This window comes from Tinamus guttatus, unplaced genomic scaffold, assembly GCF_059628265.1.
Source record: "Tinamus guttatus ecotype Peru unplaced genomic scaffold, ASM5962826v1 Tinamus_guttatus_pri_ptg000030l, whole genome shotgun sequence".
Lineage (NCBI taxonomy): Eukaryota > Metazoa > Chordata > Aves > Tinamiformes > Tinamidae > Tinamus > Tinamus guttatus.
The window spans coordinates 3,078,132-3,099,721 of NW_028288564.1; the positions used below are offsets into that span (position 1 = coordinate 3,078,132).

The 21,590-nt window shown below is 42.1% G+C and overlaps 3 protein-coding genes across 3 annotated transcripts in view; 1 reads left to right on the forward strand and 2 right to left on the reverse strand.

The window, feature by feature from the left end:
• Positions 1-16,347, forward strand: part of GAS6 (growth arrest specific 6) — a 40,480-nt gene extending 24,133 nt beyond the window's left edge. The window contains exons 8-15 of the mRNA XM_088530254.1: positions 97-218; positions 972-1,090; positions 1,452-1,641; positions 6,836-7,000; positions 8,847-9,015; positions 10,621-10,793; positions 11,667-11,895; positions 15,764-16,347. Of these exons, the coding sequence (XP_088386380.1) occupies positions 97-218; positions 972-1,090; positions 1,452-1,641; positions 6,836-7,000; positions 8,847-9,015; positions 10,621-10,793; positions 11,667-11,895; positions 15,764-15,915 (1,319 nt within the window). The 3' untranslated portion in view covers positions 15,916-16,347. The remainder of the gene's footprint in view (positions 1-96; positions 219-971; positions 1,091-1,451; positions 1,642-6,835; positions 7,001-8,846; positions 9,016-10,620; positions 10,794-11,666; positions 11,896-15,763) is intronic.
• The window catches only part of CDC16 (cell division cycle 16), a 441,073-nt gene that overhangs the window by 272,583 nt on the left and 146,900 nt on the right, over positions 1-21,590 (reverse strand). The window lies entirely within an intron of this gene.
• Positions 20,093-21,590, reverse strand: part of TMEM255B (transmembrane protein 255B) — a 68,042-nt gene continuing 66,544 nt past the window's right edge. The window contains exon 9 of the mRNA XM_088530543.1: positions 20,093-20,260. Within this exon, the coding sequence (XP_088386669.1) occupies positions 20,093-20,260 (168 nt within the window). The remainder of the gene's footprint in view (positions 20,261-21,590) is intronic.

Consider the following 21,590-nt stretch of genomic DNA (forward strand, 5'->3'; position numbering starts at 1 on the left):
TGTCAGCCATCAGACCGAAAGATGAGTTCCTCTTCCAGCCTTCCCACTGACTGAAAGCTTCTGTTTCCTTCTCTCTCCGTTGCTGTTTTTGTGCAGATATAGATGAATGTGAAGAGCAGCTCTGTGAACAGACCTGTGTTAACTCGCCAGGAAGTTACACCTGTCACTGTGATGGAAGAGGGGGAGTAAAACTTTCTCAAGACATGAACACATGTGAGGTAAGTTGGTCTTTTTTTTGAGTAGCTGCAGAACAGACCTTTCTTTTATGCTTGCAATTAAGAATAATTGATGAAGCTCTGCACCAAAGCCTTTGGAGCTGAGCGAGTGGTAGAAGAGAACTGTGCACCTAAGGGCACGTAAGCGGGGAAGGATGCTTTGCTGAGGAAAGCAGCCCTGCTGAGAAACAGGGTCTTGTTAACATTGTGCAGGAGAATGTTCACTTGAAGTTTCACAAGCTCTTCTCCTATCCTATCCCACAAAGAGCAGGGCAGTGACAGTACTGCCTGACCCCTGTTTGCCTGGGCCTTACCCCTGGCTACACCAGCTTTTCTGTATTTAACACAGTAAGATGGTGCAAAGCTCTTGGGGAATATGATGTTAGTTACAGAACAGCACTTAACACTGCTCTCATTGGAGGTGGGTGGGCCTCAGTGGCACAGGCTGCTTCTGCAGAAACTAACCCATAGCAGGCTCTTAGCAAGTTTTTTGGTGCAAGTCCTACACTGCAGGAGAAAATGTGCTGTTCTTTTTGAGAATGATTTCATTTTGCAATGGTAAAAGATTCTTCCATGGTGAGTGAAAAGAGGGAAGAGAGAAAGAAGGAGGAAATGTCCTCAGGATTGAAATTATTGTCTCTAGAGAGTATATCCCTTAAAGTGCCCTAAACTACTATGTATAACTGGAAGAAAAGGCATACACTTTGATTCTCATCTTTCTGCTTTGTGAGGAAAATATATGTGTTTTGGTTGTAGAACATTATACCATGTGTGCCTTTTGCTGTTGCAAAAAGTGTTAAATCATTATACCTGGGGAGGATGTTCAGCGGAACCCCTGTTATCAGACTGCGCTTTAAAAGGAAACAGCTGACAAGGTGAGGACAAGTTTGAATGGCAGCTTTTATGTATGCAATGCAGTCAGTCATTAACTTTTATTATGATGATCATTGTTTGTTTGGATTGTCGAAGCTAAGTGTTATCCAAACCAGTAACTGAAAGAGGCAGTCTTGACCACAGAGCTCCTAAGATAATTGCTGAAGTACAGAAATGTATTCTTTAGTCATGACTTTATGTTAAAATTGCTCTTCAAGCTGAAGTCTTTCAGAGTTGCATTCAAAGCTAGTACAATTTAAAAGGGCATTATAAGTGCTAGAAGTGATGCTATCTGTGTGGAAAGTACTTTGTGGTTTCTGAACTCTGCATAACTAATTTATTTCTTGACACCTGTGTGGTCAGACTTGTGGCTGAGTTCGACTTTAGAACCTTTGATCCTGAAGGTATCCTTTTCTTTGCTGGAGGCCGTCAAGACAGCACATGGATAGTCTTGGCTTTGCGCAAAGGACACCTAGAGCTGCAGCTGAAATACAACGGGATCGGCCGTGTGACCAGCAGCGGACCTCTCATCAACCACGGCATGTGGCAAACGGTGAGTACAGGCCCCTCCGGAGCTCCAGCGCATTCCTCGATAGTTCCTCCGGGCCCCGGCAGGTGCAACGAGCTTCTGGCTATTGGCATTTTTGAGAAGGAGCCTCATCGGCCTCTTATTTCGGTGGTCAGAGCTTTGCTTGCATGCTGCTATAGCATACTTCCTGTGGTATAAACAATGTAGGGCTTTCTCTGACGAATTATTTTTTATATTCAGAGCAAACTAGAGTGCATCATTGGTTTGCACGATGCTCGCATACTTAGAGGCCTCCTCTGTGAGTGCCTGCTCTGAGATGGATCCGTGCCAAACTGGCTGTAGTTGTTCAAGAGGACACCCTCTGGCAGGGTGTAGGAGGGAGGAAAAGGGAAGAACATCTTTTGTTGTTCATTTAAGGAAGTTCCCAAGGCTGTTTTTTTTTGATCTGTGGTGTTTTGTTTTTGAGGGGCTTATGTTGCTCATTTTCTTGTTTTTTGTTTTGCTTTGTTTTTGTTTTGTTTCTTTTATTTTTTTCCACAGGCCTGAGTTCTGGCCCGTGATCCCTTAATGCTGCAGTGTCCTTTTGTAAACCCTCTAGGCTTGTTTAAATAAAAAATACTCTATTTAAAATCCTGTGTAAACCCAAAACCTATTAGAAAACATATGGATCTCTGCATACTAAAAACATAATACCAGTAATCTCACAAGATATGCTCCATTTTGGAGCTTGTATGGATTCTTGTTCTTGACACTTTCTCAGAATATCTCCTGATTGTTTGACAAGTATCATATGCTTGGGTGTCACCATTTAGGATCACTAAAACCTCCTGCAGTAAGATCAGTGCTAGGTTAGGATTTTACATAAAGATCTGCTCACCTATACCCTTTGCCTCCACAATTCCATTCTTCCATACTTAGCTTTTACTATTAGATCTTTTGATCGTTAGTTAAGATGGTGTTTTGGGAAATGGATGGGAAGTTCTGAGTTAACTTACATAGGAGAGAAATACAGATATTAGTAACTGTGGAGTTACTGCTTTATTTTTTTTAGTATGAAACATTTGGAATCTTATGGTTTTTTTTTTAAAAAAAGCAACATTTTTTTTCCTAATGAGCAGATAGATTAAGTCCTTGAGTGCATGTATTGTCAACAGCTGACATTTAGTAATATTTCCAGTACATGAAGTGATGTTTAATTCAGCTCCTTGCTGTCACTGAAACAAATAATTTTAGCTTCTGAATGCAGAGTGTTAGAGATTCAATGAAACTACAGGTAAACTGTGTTAACGTGCCATATATTTACAGATAGGAATAGCCTCAATCCAGTTCTTACTGAATTAAAGATTCATTCTGCTAATCTGAAATACAGCAATCTATAATTGCCTGCCAGGGGAGGATGGTACCGCCTGGCCTGTAGAGTTGCAAAGAAAGACGTAGAAAGTGGAATTGATGTTACTGAGCAATTTGACAGTTGCATGAAAGAGTTCTTGTCCGGTTAAACCATTTAACATAGGAGCATAACAAAATTGTGAGGCCCCAGACTTCTGTGTGAAGTAATCACATATTTTCCCAAATCAGTTTTAGGGGAGACCTCTGGAGTTCGTTTTCTTTCTTTAAGTAATAGAGACATGCTCAAATGCGCTGGAGTGACAGGGCAAACGGTGCAAAGGCTGTGTTTGCTCTGTGCAGGCAGACAAGTCCGGATGCTAAAAGTAAATACCATCTTCAGGTGATAAGCACAACTGCCATTCTGCTGCCACTCAGCGGTGGCAGGTCTCTTCCCCATGTGCCACTGTCACCAAGACATGGCCGATTGGAGATCAGACAGCTTATTGCAGCAGGAAGAGGCAGAAACCTTCATCAATTGACTTCATCATTCACTCACCGCTGAGACGTGGGCTGCAGCTTGTGTCACTGGGGTCCTCAGTTCTTGGTTTCTTCTTTCCCTGCTCCTTTTTCTTACCCCTTGCCACCACTCTACAGGTGTTTTCTTCTTTACTGCCTTACAGTCAATTTCCCCCTGTCTCTCATACACTTTAGTATGTATGGATGAGCTATAACAGCTAAAAACACAATCCTCTCATTCTTTCCTTCCCTAACTTCTCCTCTTTCTTCTGTCAGGCATGGTTTTTAGTTTTGAAAATCCTTTCTAGGAAGAGTTACACATTTTTACTTGACTTCTTTTATGAAGCATGTAGCAACCATGTTATTCTAAGTACGTGTACTTAAGTATGTGTACTGTGTACTTTTCAACCTCATATTCTGTACAAGTGTTAACCGAAGCGACCTTCAGAGGTCATAATTCTGGCTCATTAAATGCACTTGTGCGGTTTTCCTCTGGGCTTTGGTGTGTGTTGGATCATGCCCTTACTTTTGCTAAGGCCCAGAGCAGTGGATTTTGGATCTGGGTGGGAACTTTATCAGGAGTTGTGAGAAAACAGTAATTTTACTATTTAACTTCCAGCAGATGAAAAGACAGTTACTGTTTAAAAGCAAAATATATCAGAAAGCCACCAGCATTGTGACTCCTGAACAAAAGTTGCACAATTGCATGGAAATATTAAGACATCATCCAAACTGAAGGTCAACATTCCTGCCTAGGTGTATTCAGTGATGATGATGTCTCCTATTCTATTTTTAGCTGATTGTTCCCAGCATCGAAACACAAACAGCCAAGCCTCAGGAAAAACTGTTCATGCAGTTATTTACGTGTGAATTGTTGATAGGACATCTGTTGACCTTCTGTTTGTGTCACATTTCCAAAACAAATTAACATTTTGTGTTATTTTCAGTGTTTAGTTTAGTGCTGATACAGGGATAGTACAGTTAGCAAAACTAATCAGCTACCTGCACTGTTAAATGTCAGAGCTGGAAGTTAAGCAGTCATAGGCAGACTCATATTTGGCTTTAACCCTGCAGCTGTCTCTAGGCTAATCCCTTTTCAGTGCTGTCCATTTGCTTTCTAGCAGAACACAGCCAGGCTGGCTGTGCACCATGAGCTATACAGAGCATGAAATTGGAGCACAAAGCTGCCTGCCCCGTGGCTAAACCGTATGGAGCACTTAGCTACTACAACTGAGCACCTGGAAGCCTGAGCTGCTGACTGCCAGCAGGAGTTATTTAAGCCTTGCAACAGCAGGAGGGAATTAAGCTTCCCCCTTTGCTTCGTAGGGGATGGAGGTCCACCAGCAACTAAGCTTTAAGTAAAAGGAACCACTGCTGAAAGTGCCTGAGGGCAGTGTGAAGTAGGCAGAATGTCATATCCTAAACTGGGATTTCTTAAGAATGTCCATGGGGATTAACCCCTTCTTCTGTGAAAATTTCCATTTATTTAGTTCGTCGGTTTATTTTAAAGATCAGAAGCAGATAAGAACCCAGCCTAATTTAAAAAATATATAATCGAGATCTATATGTTATTATTTTTCATATAATCTAATAAAATTTTAGAAGCACTTGTCACACTGCAAGTTTAAGCTTTTCTTCACAGAGGAAGCGGGGTGGGGGCATTGGAAAAGCTTCAGCCAGCTTTTCCACATCCTCCACTCCTGCTTGTTCCATGGCTGCCTGTGGTATCTGCTAGGAGCAGGGAAAAGGGCTGTGGCAGATGGTGGTGACCACAGCACAGGGTAGAGGCACCAAATACGGTTTTAGCTACCGTACCTGAACCAGTTTGGCTGTGGCTGCCAGGATCTGATGACATGCTGAATGTTGCCAGCTTATGGAGTGGCCTTCACAACCTGCCAGCACCCTAAGAGACTGTTTGAAAGTGGCTCATGTGTCTCCACTGAACATAGTGAAGGAGCATAGATGCTACTTTAAGCAGACGAACTTAAGTGAATTCTTGTGCTAAAGGATACAGCATGGAACAATCTTCAGGGTTTTAATGTAAACAGGCTTTTAATAGTATAAGCCAAGATGTACTGGAATGAGAAGGAAAGAGTTTATTTTCTGTTAATAGTCTTTTCGACCATCAAATCCCCTTAATCTTTACTAAAGACAGTGATTCAAGGGCAGTGTCCAAGTGTTCACATGCTCAACCCTGTCATATTCCACATGGCCTCCACGGTCGAGGAGCTCAGCTTGGCTGATGGAAACAGTCTTTGGACAGACATTCACAAAATGCAAAGAGAAAGATACTCATGACCTAGCCTTCTCAGCAGGATGAGCTGCTAAACTTGTTGATGAGATATTTGGGTCTATCCAGTGATTGAATGACAGAATGTTTTAAATCAGATATGTGGGTGTTCCAGGGAACAGAACCTTTGCAGGTGATGAGTTAGCATCAATCATGTAGTGGGAAGGCACAGTGCTGTGGTAAAGATAGGAAGTAACTGCTTTCTTCTCTACAAGAAGAAAAAGCTTGCCTCCTCCTGTGGCCGCAGAATGTCCTGTGTGTAGCAGAAACCATGCCACTGGTAAGCAGGCTGTTACAGAACAGGTGTGTGTCTGACTTCTCCTCTTCCCCAGAGGGGGCTGCTTTATAGGTTTTCTTTATGCTACCTGGGCTCTCATTTTGTGCTGAGGAGTCTTGTGGCAGTTCTTTGTGCCAATGCAATATATACCCCAAATACAGAAGTTGAATAAAAATAATGACAAATTTTGGAAATTCCAGTGATGACAGACTCTTCTTAAAAGTAGCTGCTCAGAGAAGTGGAGGTAAAACTGACCTAGACCTTTTGAAACAAAAATTATTGCCTATTACAGATTTTTATTGCCTCTCAAACATGCCATCTTCCATTCTGTTCTTTTCTTTTTCCCCCTAAGTGGTCATATTTAAAGATTAGACTTACTGTGATTGGAAAGCTTCTGTGTTATCCTTCACTGGTCCAAATAAAGCATCCTCTGAGCTGTCCTTCTAGCTTTTCCTTTCATATGCAACTGCAATGGAAGTTACTCATTAATAACTCATTATTGCATTTAAACTTTGCATAGGCAGTTATTTAGCAACTTAAAAATGTCAAGTAGTTAATCCATTTATAAATGTTCATGTAACTGTTTTGAAGTAGCTAGGCTGTCTTTGCCTAAGCAACTCCAGATTCCTTTAGAAAGATTTACATACCAACGTGCAATTGAACTTGATGGTGAATAAACAGGCTCAAGGACAGAATATATTTCTCCATCTTGGTGATTTCACCAGTGGTATCAGTCTTTAGTTAAGATTGCAGATATTAAATTCTTTTTATACTGAATTTTTCTATTTGCAACTTTATCTCTTCAGATCTCTGTTGAAGAACTTGAGAGAAGTTTGATTATTAAGGTCAACAGGGATGCAGTTATGAAAATATCTGTCTTGGGGAACCTGTTTACTCTAGACAAAGGACTGTATCAGCTGAATTTGACAGTAGGAGGCATTCCTTTCAAAACGAAGGACCTCATTCTACCTGTAAGTATACCATGATCATTTGGGTTGGGTTGCACATGTGAAGGACTTGATTTCATCTTTTTGGGGGGCAATGTGAGTCCTTCCTGAGAGCGGTTGAACCTGCCATGGAAGGGGTGAAGTTAACACCTTCAGGATATGCATTTCTCTCCACTGACAATAGAGGGAGCCTAAGCCAGGTGCAATGGGGAGACTCCTGATTTTTCTATGGATAATCCATGAGATGAGATCTGTTCCCGCCTTGGCCTGCAGAATTAGGACACAGCAAAACTGGAGTATGTGGTAAAGAAAACTAATAGTGATCATGCTGGCTTTGAAGTCATGATGCTCTTCAACTACCTGAAAGGAGGTTGTAGTGAGGTGGGTGTCTGGCTCTTCTCTAGAAAAACTACCGATAGGACAAGAGGAAATGGCCTCAAGTTGCACCAAGGGTGGTTCAGGTCAGACACCAGGAAAAGTGTCTACATGGAAAGAGTGGTGAAGCCTTCGGACAGGCTGCCCAGGGAAGTGGTGGAGTCACCGTCCCTGGCAGAGTTCGAGAAACGTGTAGATGAGGCACTTAGGGGCATGATTTAGCAGGCAAGGTGTTGAGGAGCTTACAGTTGGACCCGATGATCTTGAAGGTCTTTTCCAACCATAATGATTCTATGATTCTGTGAAACCTTTGAAGGTGAGTCGGTGGGTGTGTTGTATCTGTATGAGGACGTGATTGTGCCCACTGGGGCTTGGAGCAGTGTTAGGGGCAATATTGCACTGTGGCTGAAATGTGTGCTTCATGTATATCTTACCACAGCTCGCTTTTTTTCTCTATGTTTAGTTACATGCTGAGAAAACACATTATTTATCTAGAGCGTAGAAATAAAAGGCACTCCAGGTGAAACTAGCTGATGGGTTGTATTTCTGGAAAAGCAACTGCTCAATCTGTTTTGAATGTCTACCACACACACAGCTGGCAACTTGAAGCTAAGATTGGCATCTCTTTATTTTTAAATGAGGCGACAAGCTTGTGGCTCCATGGCTGGGAATGCAGCAGCTGAGGGCAGCTTCTGTTCCTCCCAAGAAGTCATTCAGGGCCACTGCTTGTCTGAAACCTTAAACTAGGGGTGTGGTCTGAACACAGGACAGAGAGCCAAAAACTCCTGAGGTTGTTATCCTGGCTTGGACACTTACTCTCTCCCTGCCTCAATTAACTGGGCATAATATTGCCGATTTAGAGGCTTTACAACGAGTCTTCTCCTTACATACTGTCTCACTTTGAGAGCTAACGTTTGGGTTCTGGAGAACACAACTAGCAGTTGGAGTGAAGAAGGTATATACAGAGTACTGGGCGCATCTTGTGCCTCAGGCCCCCCTCCCTTAAGCTAGAATATGGCAATTTATACCATAGCCGGGTCCTGCATACTATGAGCCATGAAGGCTGTTTGCAATGGCACAAAGTGTTTTGTTTTGTTTAAAATTTAGTTAGCATCCAGTATTTACAATACAGGATTGTGGGCATTAAAAAACTTTGGCTTCAAATATGTAGAAGTAAATGCTGAAAACATGTATAACGTAGAGGTGGCTAACAGAATCAACACAGCCAAACTCGGGGCCAGCATTAGCTACCAGTGCCCTTTGCTGCTGCAGAAGTGAGTTGATTTTGGGAGCTCCCTGGGGAATAATGCTTATTTGCTTGGACCTGCAGGGTTGGGGTTGCAGCTAGTTGGGTTACATACTAGTAACGCTGAAATGATTCCCTTTTGCCTTTGATAACATAACGTAACTCAGTTTTGTACAATTCTCCTGCCCCTGGAATTGCTTATTCATTGGATAGCAGCTTAAGGTCCAAGATACTGTTTTATCTTCCTAGATAAATCCTCGGCTGGATGGTTGCATGCGGGCATGGAATTGGCTGAATGGGGAGGATACCACCATCCAAGAGACCATAAAGATGAATGAGAAGATGCAATGCTTTTCTGTAGCAGGACGAGGATCCTTTTATCCTGGCCGAGGTTTTGCTGTATTTAATCTTAGTTACAGTAAGTCCTTTCTTATTTTTTTAATTTCTAAGGTGTTGTCCTGCTACAGGAGACATACTTGGTTGAACAAAAACAAACAGTGGCAGCCTTTAGTACTTGGTGCTGAAAATACTGGCAGCTAAAGATGAAATAAGAAGAGCTGAACTTGTGGTTCGTAACGAAGGGAGGCCTATGAGCGCTACCTGGAACCAGTGAGGCCAGCGCCGAGGAGGTTCTTTGTGGCTTCAACAGTGTGTTTGACATCTGGGCTGGCATGTGCCCCAGCCCATTGGCATTGACAGTGCCTAGACATTCCCTCCATCAACACTGTACCTGGTTACAGTCCTTTCGAGTGTTTCCTCCTGAATAAGGAGAGCTACAAGCTGTAATAATGCATCTTGGGTTTATAATGAACAGAAAATCGATATTGTCTGTGGCAAAATACCCAAGATCAAATTTACTTTTAATCATTGGGTGATACCTGATATGTTTTGGGTAAATACTAAACTTTTTATGGATATGAGCTGGATGACATTGCCTAGATACAGTAATAGCAATTTTCAATTGTAGCCTAACCATGCTAATTTAGCATTCAGAAGCTCACCTTTTCTTTGTTCTAGATTATTCTGTCTGCATGTGTGATAAACTGTCAGTCCTTTTAAACCATTACAAGTGCCAGCCATCTATTGTAGCTCAAGTCCTTATAGTACAAGTCCTCTTCTCCAGAAAACTTCAGTGCAGTGTACTGTGGATTTTTCTGTTGTGCCACTGTGATTAGGGAGTAGCAGGTATCTGTCATCTTGTTTACCACATAGATTCAAAAACTGCAAAGTAGAGACAGTGCAGCATCTGCAGCTGAGAACATTCAGCAGAAATATGGCTTCAGTACCTGCATATTTATGTATTTTTCTTTCTACAAACAATAATCCTCTTTTGGGGGCCTTCTCTAACAATAAGGACTTAAATTACTGGTCACAAAAAAAAAAAAAAACTTAATTACTGGTCATAGAAACAGTATTTAAATCTTTCTTTGTAGCCAGTATTACTTTTTAAATTCCAAGGACATTGGCTCAATAAGAAGGATTCCAACATTCAGAGTTCAGCAAGCTCAGAGTTGAGCAAGCATCCCAAGCATGTGATAAGTCATGATTAGGTAATGACTAGGTGATCAGTATGGCATAGTTAGATCCTTTTTCAGTTTAATACAGACTTTTGTAGAAATGTTTCTTGTATGTCAGATTTGGACTTAGATCCCTCAATCATCTCTTGACAGTTAAGAAAGATATAAAATTGGTATCCTATTTTGCAGCAGTTCTTTGAGTATGATGGATTGGCAGCCGTGGAAATTTGAATCTCTCTCTGTGATTAAAAAGCTTCATCTTGTCATTTTTTACTTGAAAGGCAGCAGAATGTGGAAGTTAAAAAAAAAAAAAAAAAAAAAAAGCTGATTTCATTTTCTTTTCCATTTATATGTCCATGTGCCCTGGCTTTTTTACAATAAAAGATATGTAGCAATTTCTCTGTATGCTTATCCCATCTCTCCTTTTGTGCAGGCAGAAATTACACTACTTGCCACTTGACCTGTTAGTCCTATGTTTGACTTGCCATGCTTTTCTTTTCCCACAGTGCAACCTTCTTCTGGAAATGAAACAAAGGCAGATTGGAGAATAGAAGTAAATGCTGTAATTCAACCAGCGACAGATACTGGTGTGCTCTTTGCTCTGGTTACAGAAGAAGCATCTGTCCCTTTATCACTATCTTTGGTTGACTATCACTCCACAAAGAAACTTAAACAACAGGTACAGACTTAAGTGTCTTTTCCAAAGCAGAAGCGTTGCTATTCCCTAGAAACTCAATGTATTTTCAAAAAACATCAGGTCATCAGGTTTGCTGCCTCCAAAGCTCTGTGCTTATTTGCACTAACCAGTTCAGGATGTGGGTTGAGGATGAGATGCTTGGCTAACACTGTAGTTCTGCTTCTAATGGGTACATACTAAGGCCTACTGAGGAGCTCTTGGTAGATGTGGTCTAGGTAAAAGGTCGAACTGGTATCTTGAATCCAAGCTTTTCCAAGCTTTTTATTTATTTATTTATTACAGTTTTCTGGCATATAAACTTAATGCCATAAGCAAAGAATTTGCAAACTCTGGAACCCATCAGTGATAGTCCCAAGGTAGTTAAGGAACAGGCTTAGATGTTACTTCACGTGCTCTGAAAGACCAGTTACAATGGAGTACAAGCTACTCATTTACTGATATTCATAAAATAGGGCTAGATTCTGCCATTATATGAGTGCAAATCAGGAGTAATTCCACTGCAATTCATGAGCCAACTTTCACTTGCACAAAAGTATCTCAGTCTCACTCTGTTTAGTTCCAGTGCAAGTTGGAACAAGCTCTTTAAGACTCACTAAGAACTCCTTTTGAGAGGAAAGGAGTCTTAGGTCTTGCTGTCAGTGGTCTTGCTGTAACTAAAAATCAGTCCCACTGCTTAAGTGGTTTTGCAAATGAGCTCAAAGCCTGATCAGCAATAATAACAAGGCAAATTCTCGGGTGGTTCTGCAAATTCTTTGTAAACTAGGTCACAGTGGACTCATCCTGGCCCTGGGAAGCTGTGGCTAGGTATGTTTCAGCTCAATCCCTTTTTCTTTTCCTCTTTCTTCTGCTGTTCAGTTTATCATCTTAGCCTTGGAGAACATGGTTGTGTCCAGATTGGCAATAAATCTCTGTGAAAAGAAGGAACACTCTGTGGACATCCTCCTCAAGAAAGATCAGTTATCCTTGATTGTAGATGAGAAAGCTGCAGAGAGTGAATTAAGTACCTCTGAGCTAGAGGAGAGCCTTTCCGTCTTGGAGAACTCGTTGCAGTCAATGGTGAAGACGTACGTGGGAGGATTGCCAGGTGAGCATCCAGGTTTGCAGCAGAGGCACAGCATACAGATCCCACCTCACCTCGCTGAGCTGGCAATCAGGAAATAGTTGCTGTGCTCATTACACCTAGGAGCATCTTCCTCTTTTTTTTTTTTCCTGCTTGAGCAGGTTTACCCTTCTTTTTCTGTTGTTTGGTTTTTTGAAATGCTTCTGTCCTCCTGAGGACAGATGGAGGCAAAAATAGAAAGGGGGATGTGTTTGGTCAGCTTTACATAATGATTTTTCTGAAGGGTAGCTATAAGCAGGGTGCTTGTCTTAGAGCCATAAAATCTGTAGGAGCTGTGCTGTAGGTTTCTACAGGGATGCATAAATGTTCATTATGTGAGAACGTGTGGGTATTATTTTCTTAGCTTAAGTGCTTCTCCTGGGGCAATCTCAGTTCCCGTCCATGTCCCTCTGAAGTCTTTGTATATGTCTCTGTTTTGTTAGGAAGTCTCAGAGTTGGCTCAGGAGGCTGTTTTGAGTACTACGTGGTTAATGCCGTAGTGCACAGCACCTCCTCCCCAGACTCTCAAAACACATACCTAAGGGTTTCTGCCCTTTTGTTTTCTAAAATCTTGCAGTCTGACTCCTAAATCTGCATGATCTCTTAGTATAAAGGTTCTTCCATAAAATGATTAGTTCTGGTGGCTTCACACAGTTTCATTGAAGCTTGGGAAGCCCAGTGTGGTGATCCTCCCTGGCTGATTTTCTCTTCGAACTCATCACACCAGTGCACAATTAATAACATATTTCCTCCTGACAGGGCACAGGTACTTAGTGCACAAGCAAGGGGCTGCCACGTTTTTTTTATGTTTTCACAGAATATGAGAATCTCAGAATGGCTGAGGTTGGAAGGGACCTTTAACAATCATCTAGTCCAACCCCTTTGCTCAAAAAAAGTTCACCTAACACAGGCTGCCCATGACCATGTCCAGATGGCTTTGGAATCTGTCCAAGGATGAAGACACAACCTTTTTGGGCAACCTGCACCTGTGCTCTCTTATCTTCACAGTAAAGAAGTTTTTCTCATGGTCAGATAGAACCTATGTTCAGGTTTGTGCCCTTTGCCTCTTGTCCTGTCACTGAGCACCACTGAGAAGGGTCTGGCCCCATCCTCTTGACACGCTCCCTTCAGATATTTAAATGCACTGATAAGATCCCCCTCAGCCTTCTCTTCTCCACGTTGAACAGGCCCAGCTCTCTCAGCCTCTCCTCACAGGACAGATACTCCACTTCCTTGATCATCTTAGTAGTCCTTTGCTGGACTCATTCCAGTAGCTTCAGGTATCTCTTGTAGTGTGGAGATCAGCACTGAACACCTACTCCAGACGTGGCTTCACCAGGGCTGAGCAGAGGGGGACCATCACCTCTGTCAACTTGCTAGCCATGTTTTTTGCTATTGCACCCCAGGTACCATTGGCCTTCCTGGTCACAAGGGCACGTTGCTGGCTCCTGGTCAGCTTGTTGTCCACCAGGACACCCGCGTCCTTCTCCACAGAGCTGCTCTTCAGCAGGTCACCCCCAACCTATCCTGGTGCAAAGGATTATTCGTCCCCTCCCCAGGTCCAGGACCCTGCACCTGCCTTTGTTGAACTTCATGAGCTTCCCCTCTGCCCAACTCTCCTGTCTGTCCAGGTCCTTCTGAAGGACAGCACAACACTCTGGGCTATCAGCCACACTTCCCAGTTTTGTATCATCAGCAAACTTGCTGCAGGATTATATTGTTCGAGCAGGCATTGTACAAGCAACAGATGGAAACTGCTTTCTTTTAAGCTCTGAAATGCAGGGCAGAGACCTTCACAGCTCAAAAACAAGCCCCACTCTGTAGCTCTGAGATCTCTATGGTTAACTGTGGCAGTTGCGAGAACTACATGTGAGTTATTGTAGTTGCAGCCATTTAGGCCAGGCTGGCGTCTTTAGATTTAGCTACTTTCCCCCTTTGATGTGAACCACTTAGCAAAAGACATTTCTGCCTGTGGTCTGCTTTGGTCATTGAGAGAAACACAATGCTTGTGTTGAGAAATCTTGTTGACTTTCCAGATTAATAAACATTTTAGCACTGTTTAGTTTCTTCGCTCTAGCGAAAAATAGCTATACCAAAAAGTCAGATTGAAATGAGCTTGAGAATCCTTGTTTTCTCATTCAGATATTGATAGCATTAGGTTGTTTTTGTTTTTCACCTGCTTTCTTACCTTTTGGAAAAAGCAAAATCACACTTAATCTCTTATTTCCATTTACTATGAATAAAGAAATAAGCCAGGGTTGAAACATGCAGGATGTCCCATATTAAGTGTAGATAATATTGCAGACATGGTAGAAACATTTAAGAGTTTTCAGAAGTAAGAGGGGACATGTATGTGTTTGCTACCTTTCTGTGGTATTTTCAGTGCAGATTAATCCTAACTTGCTTAGTTTTACACGGTGCATAGGTATTTCTCCAGGCAACTTGTATACCAACCAGATGAATGAGACTTTAAACAAGACTTTTGAGTATTTACAGAACCACGTTTCTGAGACAAATCATTTCCTAGTTATAACAGAAAAATAAATATTTGACCTGAGTTGACCTGACAAGACAAAGATTTTTTTTTTCTGGAAGTATTGTACAAATCCATCTCAAAGCCCCCACTCTTCAGTAATCCATGTAACACACATAGCAATCTGCATGATCCTTTAGATGAGTTTTCAAGCCATTAAGCCAACACTGCTGATTTCCGAACACAAGGGTTTGTTTACATTCCTGTGAGGTGCTATAGCATTGATGTCCGCTTCTTCAGTACGAGGTAAAAAAGCAGGTGAAATCTGGTAACCAGTGGAAGGAATAGGAAAGAGAAGAAATCATTTTTTTTTAAGGAAGTAACAAACCATTCCTTTATGGTGTTAAGAAAGGTGAAGAATTTACAGTTTCTTATTGTGGTATGCAAATCCCACGCTTACAGATCCTCTGTCTGCAGTTCCAGAGTCTGTCTGTCATCATTGCGAGCTGTGTTTGCTTGTGTTAGCTTTGAATTTGGCCCTGCATGTCCCCAGGCAGGACCCTTTAAATTACATATGATCTCAGACTAACAGAAGAACCTATTGTTCAATTTGTCCTTGATTCAGGGTAGAGATAAGGGGTTTATTTAGCTACCTGAATCACTCTGAGATTAAATAATCTCTGCAGTATTCGTTGCTTTCCATTGCACAACCAGCTTGACTGTGTTGGCTTTGAGCTGTAAGTAAACTAGCAACCTTTGGGGAAGGTTAAGGGACAGTTACTTTAAATGTTCATGTTGTGTTTTACTGCATGCATTTTTGTCATCCAGCACCTTTCTGATGAATGCCAGGAACCTCCTGGAGCTGATATGCAGCATATTCGCAGAACAGTAATGATGGCTGCCGCAAATGGTAGATTCTGTGCAAGGAGAAGGCCTTCTTGTTGTTAAGATCTTCCTATAACCCTTCAGCAAATATTTTGAAACAACAGGGTTGATGGTTAGAGGAAGGTTGAGCAGCTCTATTAGGGACAAAATGGAGGATTCAGAGATGGAAAGCGGAAAAACAGTGGCATGGAAAAGCAGTGTAAACGCAGAGTTCGCCCGGGGTGAGGCTGTGCATACACGTGCAGCCCAGCTCCGTCGGTGCTGGGGGCTGGCATGGGTGCAGAGGCCCAGCCCGGAGGAGCAGAGGAGGCTGTTCTGCCTCAAGCTGGAGGCTCGCTCTTGCTCACTTGGGAGAGGAGTCCTGGGGAAGAGGGAAATCCCAGCGCAGGATAGAGGAGAATTTGAATTTCCCAAAGTGATGATCACCCCAGTATGGTGAGGCGAGTATTTATTCACAATGAGTCCTCAAAAATGTCTGTCTCCTCTTTTGCCCAGATGTTCCTGTCACTTCAACTCCGGTCACTGCGTTCTACCACGGCTGCATGACTGTGAAGCTGGGCAGCAAGGCACTGGACTTAGATGAGGCTCTTTACAAGCACAGTGACATCACATCACACTCTTGTCCTCCCGTTGAGGCGGGTCAGTAGGTACCACTGCAATGCGAAAGTTTTATATTCAGAAACTTTCAAAGCTTTTCTTTTTTTTTTAAGATATAAATTATTCAGACCTACTGCACTGCGTGTATAGTTTCTCTTAAACACTGAAGTTATGTAGGAGCTACTGATCCTTACGTCAGATCGATTATTGAAATACTCCTTTGCTTTGAGGCTTAAAGGTTGTAATATATTTGTAAATAGTTCAGAAGACTAATATTAAATAAGCCAAAAGTACAGAATATACCTAAAGTGGATGTTATGTTTAGACTGCAAGAGACAGTTTTATCTGTAATGTGGGAAACCTGGTAATATATGAATGTGGACTGGAAGAAAATAATAATGCTGTATTATTTTTTATTACCAAACACTGCTTTCTGATTTACAAAATATGAGAGAATAAAATCTTTACATACAACTTTTTAATTTACCTGTGCTGAGATTATTCTTTATTCTGAAATTTTGGGATAATGAGTCAGGCCGTGCCTGAGGTGGAGACAATAATGTTGGGAGGTACTTTTTCCTATTTTCTTTTTGTTTGGAGGTTATTTTTACATCCTTATGCCAGTATTGTATATCCACCAGGCTAGAGAGCAAATCATTGCTGCTATTATTACTGTTATTACAGTTTCTTTTTTTGGTGCCTCAGATGCGTTCAGTTGTGACCTTTATAAAAGCTCTCAGTCAACAGAAAATGGAAAACAAACTTGGATCAGCAGGAAACAATTAGAAGAAAACTCAATAAGTTGAAAACCATTTGGGTCTTGTGTCAATAACCACTGAAGCAAATGATGAGGTGTCAAGAATCAGGGAATATTATGTGGTGATGACATTTTCTTGCTGTTTAATTTTTGTGTTGGCTTGCTCGCTGTGAGGCTAATGGGAGCACTGAGGTTTGAGATTGTGCAAGGAAGCCAGCCTGAATTGCAGCATGGTGAGAATATGCACATGGATTTACTTGGGAATGGTTGCAGAGCTATAAAGCTCTAACATCTAACTTTTGAGCTAGTAACATGAGCTTCCTTGCAAAGCTGGGGTGGGCTTTGCCAGTATGCTTAGAGGCACTTGAAATCTTGCTTTATTGGTATCTTGTCTCAAACTAGAGTAGTAAACTGAGAGACATATATATTCTTGTGGGGGAAATCCTGATACCGAGTGCCTAAGAATATCCTGTTTCAGATGTTTAATATGGAAGAGGTTTAATTCTGCAGGGTCTTCTATAAATTGTCCCTAGCCACTCTGTGTAGTGTTTTGCCCAGCGAAATACTGAAGTGACAGATTAACTTAATTATCCACATATAAACCTGCACTGGTGACCAAGCCATGGAGATGGAACGGCTTTCTGTCCCAGAAGAAAGGATGGAAGATGGCGAAGAAGGCCCCAGAGGCTTTCCTGGCAAGAGTCGCTGCTTTTTGTCAGCCCAGAAAAGGCAGCTCCTGCCTTAGCCAGCAGCCAGCGTGACGTGAGGCCTCCACTGCACGGCCCAAGCAGTAACACTGCGGGGCACAAAAGCCCAGGGCGCCCTATTGCCTCCAGCCTCCTGGCCCTCGCAGTTGCAGAAGGACCTCTGCAAAGACTCTTCCATGATGAGATAGAAACTCTGCTAACCAGACAGTAATATAAAGGGAGAGAGTTACTGATGCACCCAGGAGAAACTGGAATTTGGGGTTTGCTTGCTGTTTTTTTCTTTTCTTTTTAGCAAAAGAAGTCAAGTTATTGCTGTGAGTGCTTTCTGTTAGACCTGTGTCTCTGGATTGACTTCTGATACGACAGAGAACCTAGAAAAGGTCAATTTCATGCTTTCAGCGAGAGCAGAAATAGAAGGTATTGTGGTTAACAGCACTTCCCCATTGTGGTGTTTTGTTTTCTGTTTGTTTTTCCTTGTTATTGTAATGCTTTTCTAAAACGCATCTCCCATCTTTTCAGCTTGAAGCAGGTCTAGTGAAAACAGCACAAGTTTGGAAGACACCTAGCATTTTTTAAACCAAGTAGATGAAACAAACCCTGTGTTAGACTTCGTTCTTTGCAAAGGAGCCATGCTAGAAAAATAGTCTTATGCCTGGCATTTCTGTGATATTCCCAAAAAAATACCATCTGGCATAAATGCATCACAAATATGTCTGACCTTTGTGTTAATGTAAGTGGTATTATTTAAGAGTCCAGAATTGTTTTGAATACTGGAAATGCGAATCTTGTGGTACAGGGCAGTCATCTGCAGTTTCCGACTTAGTATTATGTGTATTAAATTGTTAAAAAATTGAATTATAGTCCTTTCAAAGTAAAAAATGCTCTAGGATTGTGCACGTATGTGTATGTATGCATATATACTTTGTACAGACCACAAAAAGCCTAACCTAAAAAGTAATTTAGAAGAAAGTCCAGACTTTGTAAATCTGGAGAATTACAGAAAGGGGATCTTGTTCTGCGTCAACCTTTATTGTTTTTAATATAGTGGAGGCAGCTGCTTCAAAATATCATTTTGAGAAGAGGAAAAAAAAAGAAAGTGATAAACACAGCCCGTCCATTCCCCCTCAAACGCTTGTGCTTCAGCCCAAGGGAAAGGTTATTTTATTTTTGTTTTGGAGGCAGTCTAGGTACTCAACTCAAGGGAGCAAGTCTGTTCCAGGCTTTGAGTCACCAAAGGGAACGCGTTAGTTCCCCTGGTAGTATTCCTAGTAAGCAAGAAGATGTGCATGTGCGTTTCCATTAAGTGCATGGTCAGGGTGTGTACTGTTTTCAGCATACACTGAGCATTTTGGATTGATAAAACTCCTGCTTAAACCAAAAATATGATGACTCCTGTTTGTTTGTTTTCTTTTACCAGGCTCATATAAATCATTGTAATTAGCAGCCTAAAATGTCTTAAGTGAACAAAGAGATTTTTATGGCCCATAGGAACTAGCCTCTGATTTTTATCTGTATTAGTATTGAATCTGCTTTTTATAAATAGAGGTACAGCACGTGAATTAAAAGAAATTTCTCAAAAAGCAGAAAGTATTATGTAAAGGAACAATCATTCCAATCATTTCTCTATTTTCAGCTGGTTTGATGGTGTCATTTCCTTTCAAAGGAAACTGTCAAGTAGGTTGGTTTTGTTTATATGAGGTTTTTTATTATTTCATATTATGAAGCAGCTACTTAGAATATGTTCCTTTCCCTGTTTCACTCTTCAGCCTTTGTTTCACTGTAGTTTCCCTGCTGTCTGGAGTGTGAGATGTGTACAGCAAGCAGCTCCACCCTTCCTCCGCGAGCTGCAAACAGTGCAGGGACGCAGTGACCTGACGGGATTTCATCCTTGTGCAGCCACTGCTGCGTGAAAGGCAGAAGAGAATTCTGAGCCCTCATCAGTTCTGTTTCGGTGGCTGTAACATTACTCAACCAGGTCCAGATTAGTGTAAATAAGTAACTGGGATCAACACGCAGTGGTTATGACTTGACAGGAATATATTCCAAGACTAAAAAGTATAGATTAAATTTCTGTTTGGAAATTGCATCTATAGCACACTGGTGTGACACAATTCAGATGAAAAAAATCCCAATAAAATTAGTCTTTGGGCTTGGAACATGAAAAAGGGAAATACTCAGTAGGACACTTTACCTCTGTTCTTCAGTTTTCCTGTCTTTACACAGCCCTAGGTGCAATACAAATATAGACAGTAAATTTTATTGTAAAATAGTTGCCACACTTTTCTTTTATTGGTACAACACTTTCACTGAAAAAGGGTTATTAAATAAATACAAGGAAACAAACACCAGGTCTCTTCCTATGCAGAGCGATTGACTCAGCTCCAAACTACCTACTTAGACAACACAGACTAAAACCTCTCTATATCGGCTTGTGATGACAGAACACATTTGCAGAGTGTTTTCTTCCTTTCTCCTCAGGAAGAAAAGCTGCTCTGCACTATAAGGAGAAGGAAGAAACTCACTCATGTTAGCCAAAAAGCAAAACTGCAGCTGACTGCAGGCAAAGTAAGTGGTGACTGGTGTCCCCAGCCTGCCCTGACGTCTCCAGGGTTGTGCTCAGCTCACAGAGCGCTGAGGGTTAAAGCACAGTGGCCGTGACACACTCTGCGGTGGGATCCTCGACCAGTCTGGTGCCTGCCTGCCCTGCACAGGGCTTCCAAAACTTAAGAGGAGCTACCAACTACTTAAAAGAAATCCTTTGGTCTACGGTGCGTATGGTGGAGGCTTTTCTCCAGGTAGGAAGTAGGTTGATGCATAGAGGGATGGAGCATTGGGGGGAAGACCGTAGCTGGAGCTGGACTGAGATGGAGGCTGAGTTTCTTCTGATAAAGAAACGTCAGTAGATGATGTTCCTGGAAAATTGCTGGCAGGCTGTATATAGACAAAGAAAAATAGCATCTTCAGTAAAGGATTGCAATCCATTTGGCACTCTGATTCAAGTGTCTACCATCTTCATATTACATAATAAGTCTGATGATAGCTAAACTCCTAATGCATTGCAGCACAACACTCACTGGAGTAATAAAGCATGTGCTTAGGTATAGCAGTTACAGGATGTAGTGAAACAAGACAGATTACATCTGTAACCAAGGAATTTTTAATAGGCATTTGTGCATACAGCTAAGCAATACAGCAGAGGGGCTTTTTCTGCAGGAAAGGATGCTCTGGCTTCCCAAGTGCCTCGCTGTACCTGCCTGGCTGGTTAGGTTACATGTAGCTGATAACTTAAACTTCACAGTGATGCCTGGAAGTTATCTTGGAGACACAGTACATGCATAAACGCAAGGTCTTAGTGCTGTGCCAAATGCAGACTCCTCTTAAGAAAAAAAAATATATATATGTAGGCATGTATCCCCTTCTAAATCTTTCACTTTGGCTGTCTCAGTTATAAGGGGGTTTGGCTGAAAAAGGCATGAAAAATAGATAGACTTGAGGAAGCACCCCACGTTCAGTAACAAGCACAGATTGTTAAAATCCAAAGGATGCACCAAGGGATTAATGTTCTGGATAAAATCCCACCACTACTTTAAACCTAGTTTTGCCATTGATTTCAGAGGGCCAGGATTTCACTCCTCCCCTCATATGCGAACACATGCCAGTCCATGGGCTTCATCAGAAGAGTTGTGTGCTCAGCTCCCCTCAGGCTCAGGCCTAAAGTGTCTGGAATTAAAAAACAAAACAGAAAGCAAAACAAAGAATAGTAACCATGGACCCACTTAAAGGAAAATGAAAAATCTGGGCAAGTAAACAAAGCAGCCTTGGGCACTAACGATGCAAAAAAAGAAAAACCAAACAAAAGTGGTCCTCACGTAGAGCACTAGGGCTGGTACTCGGCCAGCGGCCTCACAGGCCTGGTGGTCCCTGTGCTGCGGCACCGGCTTCTCCACGGGACTCTGAGTGAACAGGACCTGGACCCAAGAGCCAGACTCCTCTGGAGAAGAGACTCCGTCCTGCGCTAGCGCCGCAGGGTGAGAATGGGGACAGTGGTGGGAAGGTTGTTCATGCCCCTTAGCTCTCCTGGAGGCAGCGCTGGAGAGCTATAGATCTGCTGGCTACATAGATGCCCTCTACGAGTAGCGGCTGGGACTTAGCATTTGGTTGTTAATTCCCTACCCTCCCCACTGCAAACTGCATCCACCACGTCCATCAATCTGCCTGGAATTGCTTACGTAACATGCTCTTTTTTGGCAGGAAGGACAAG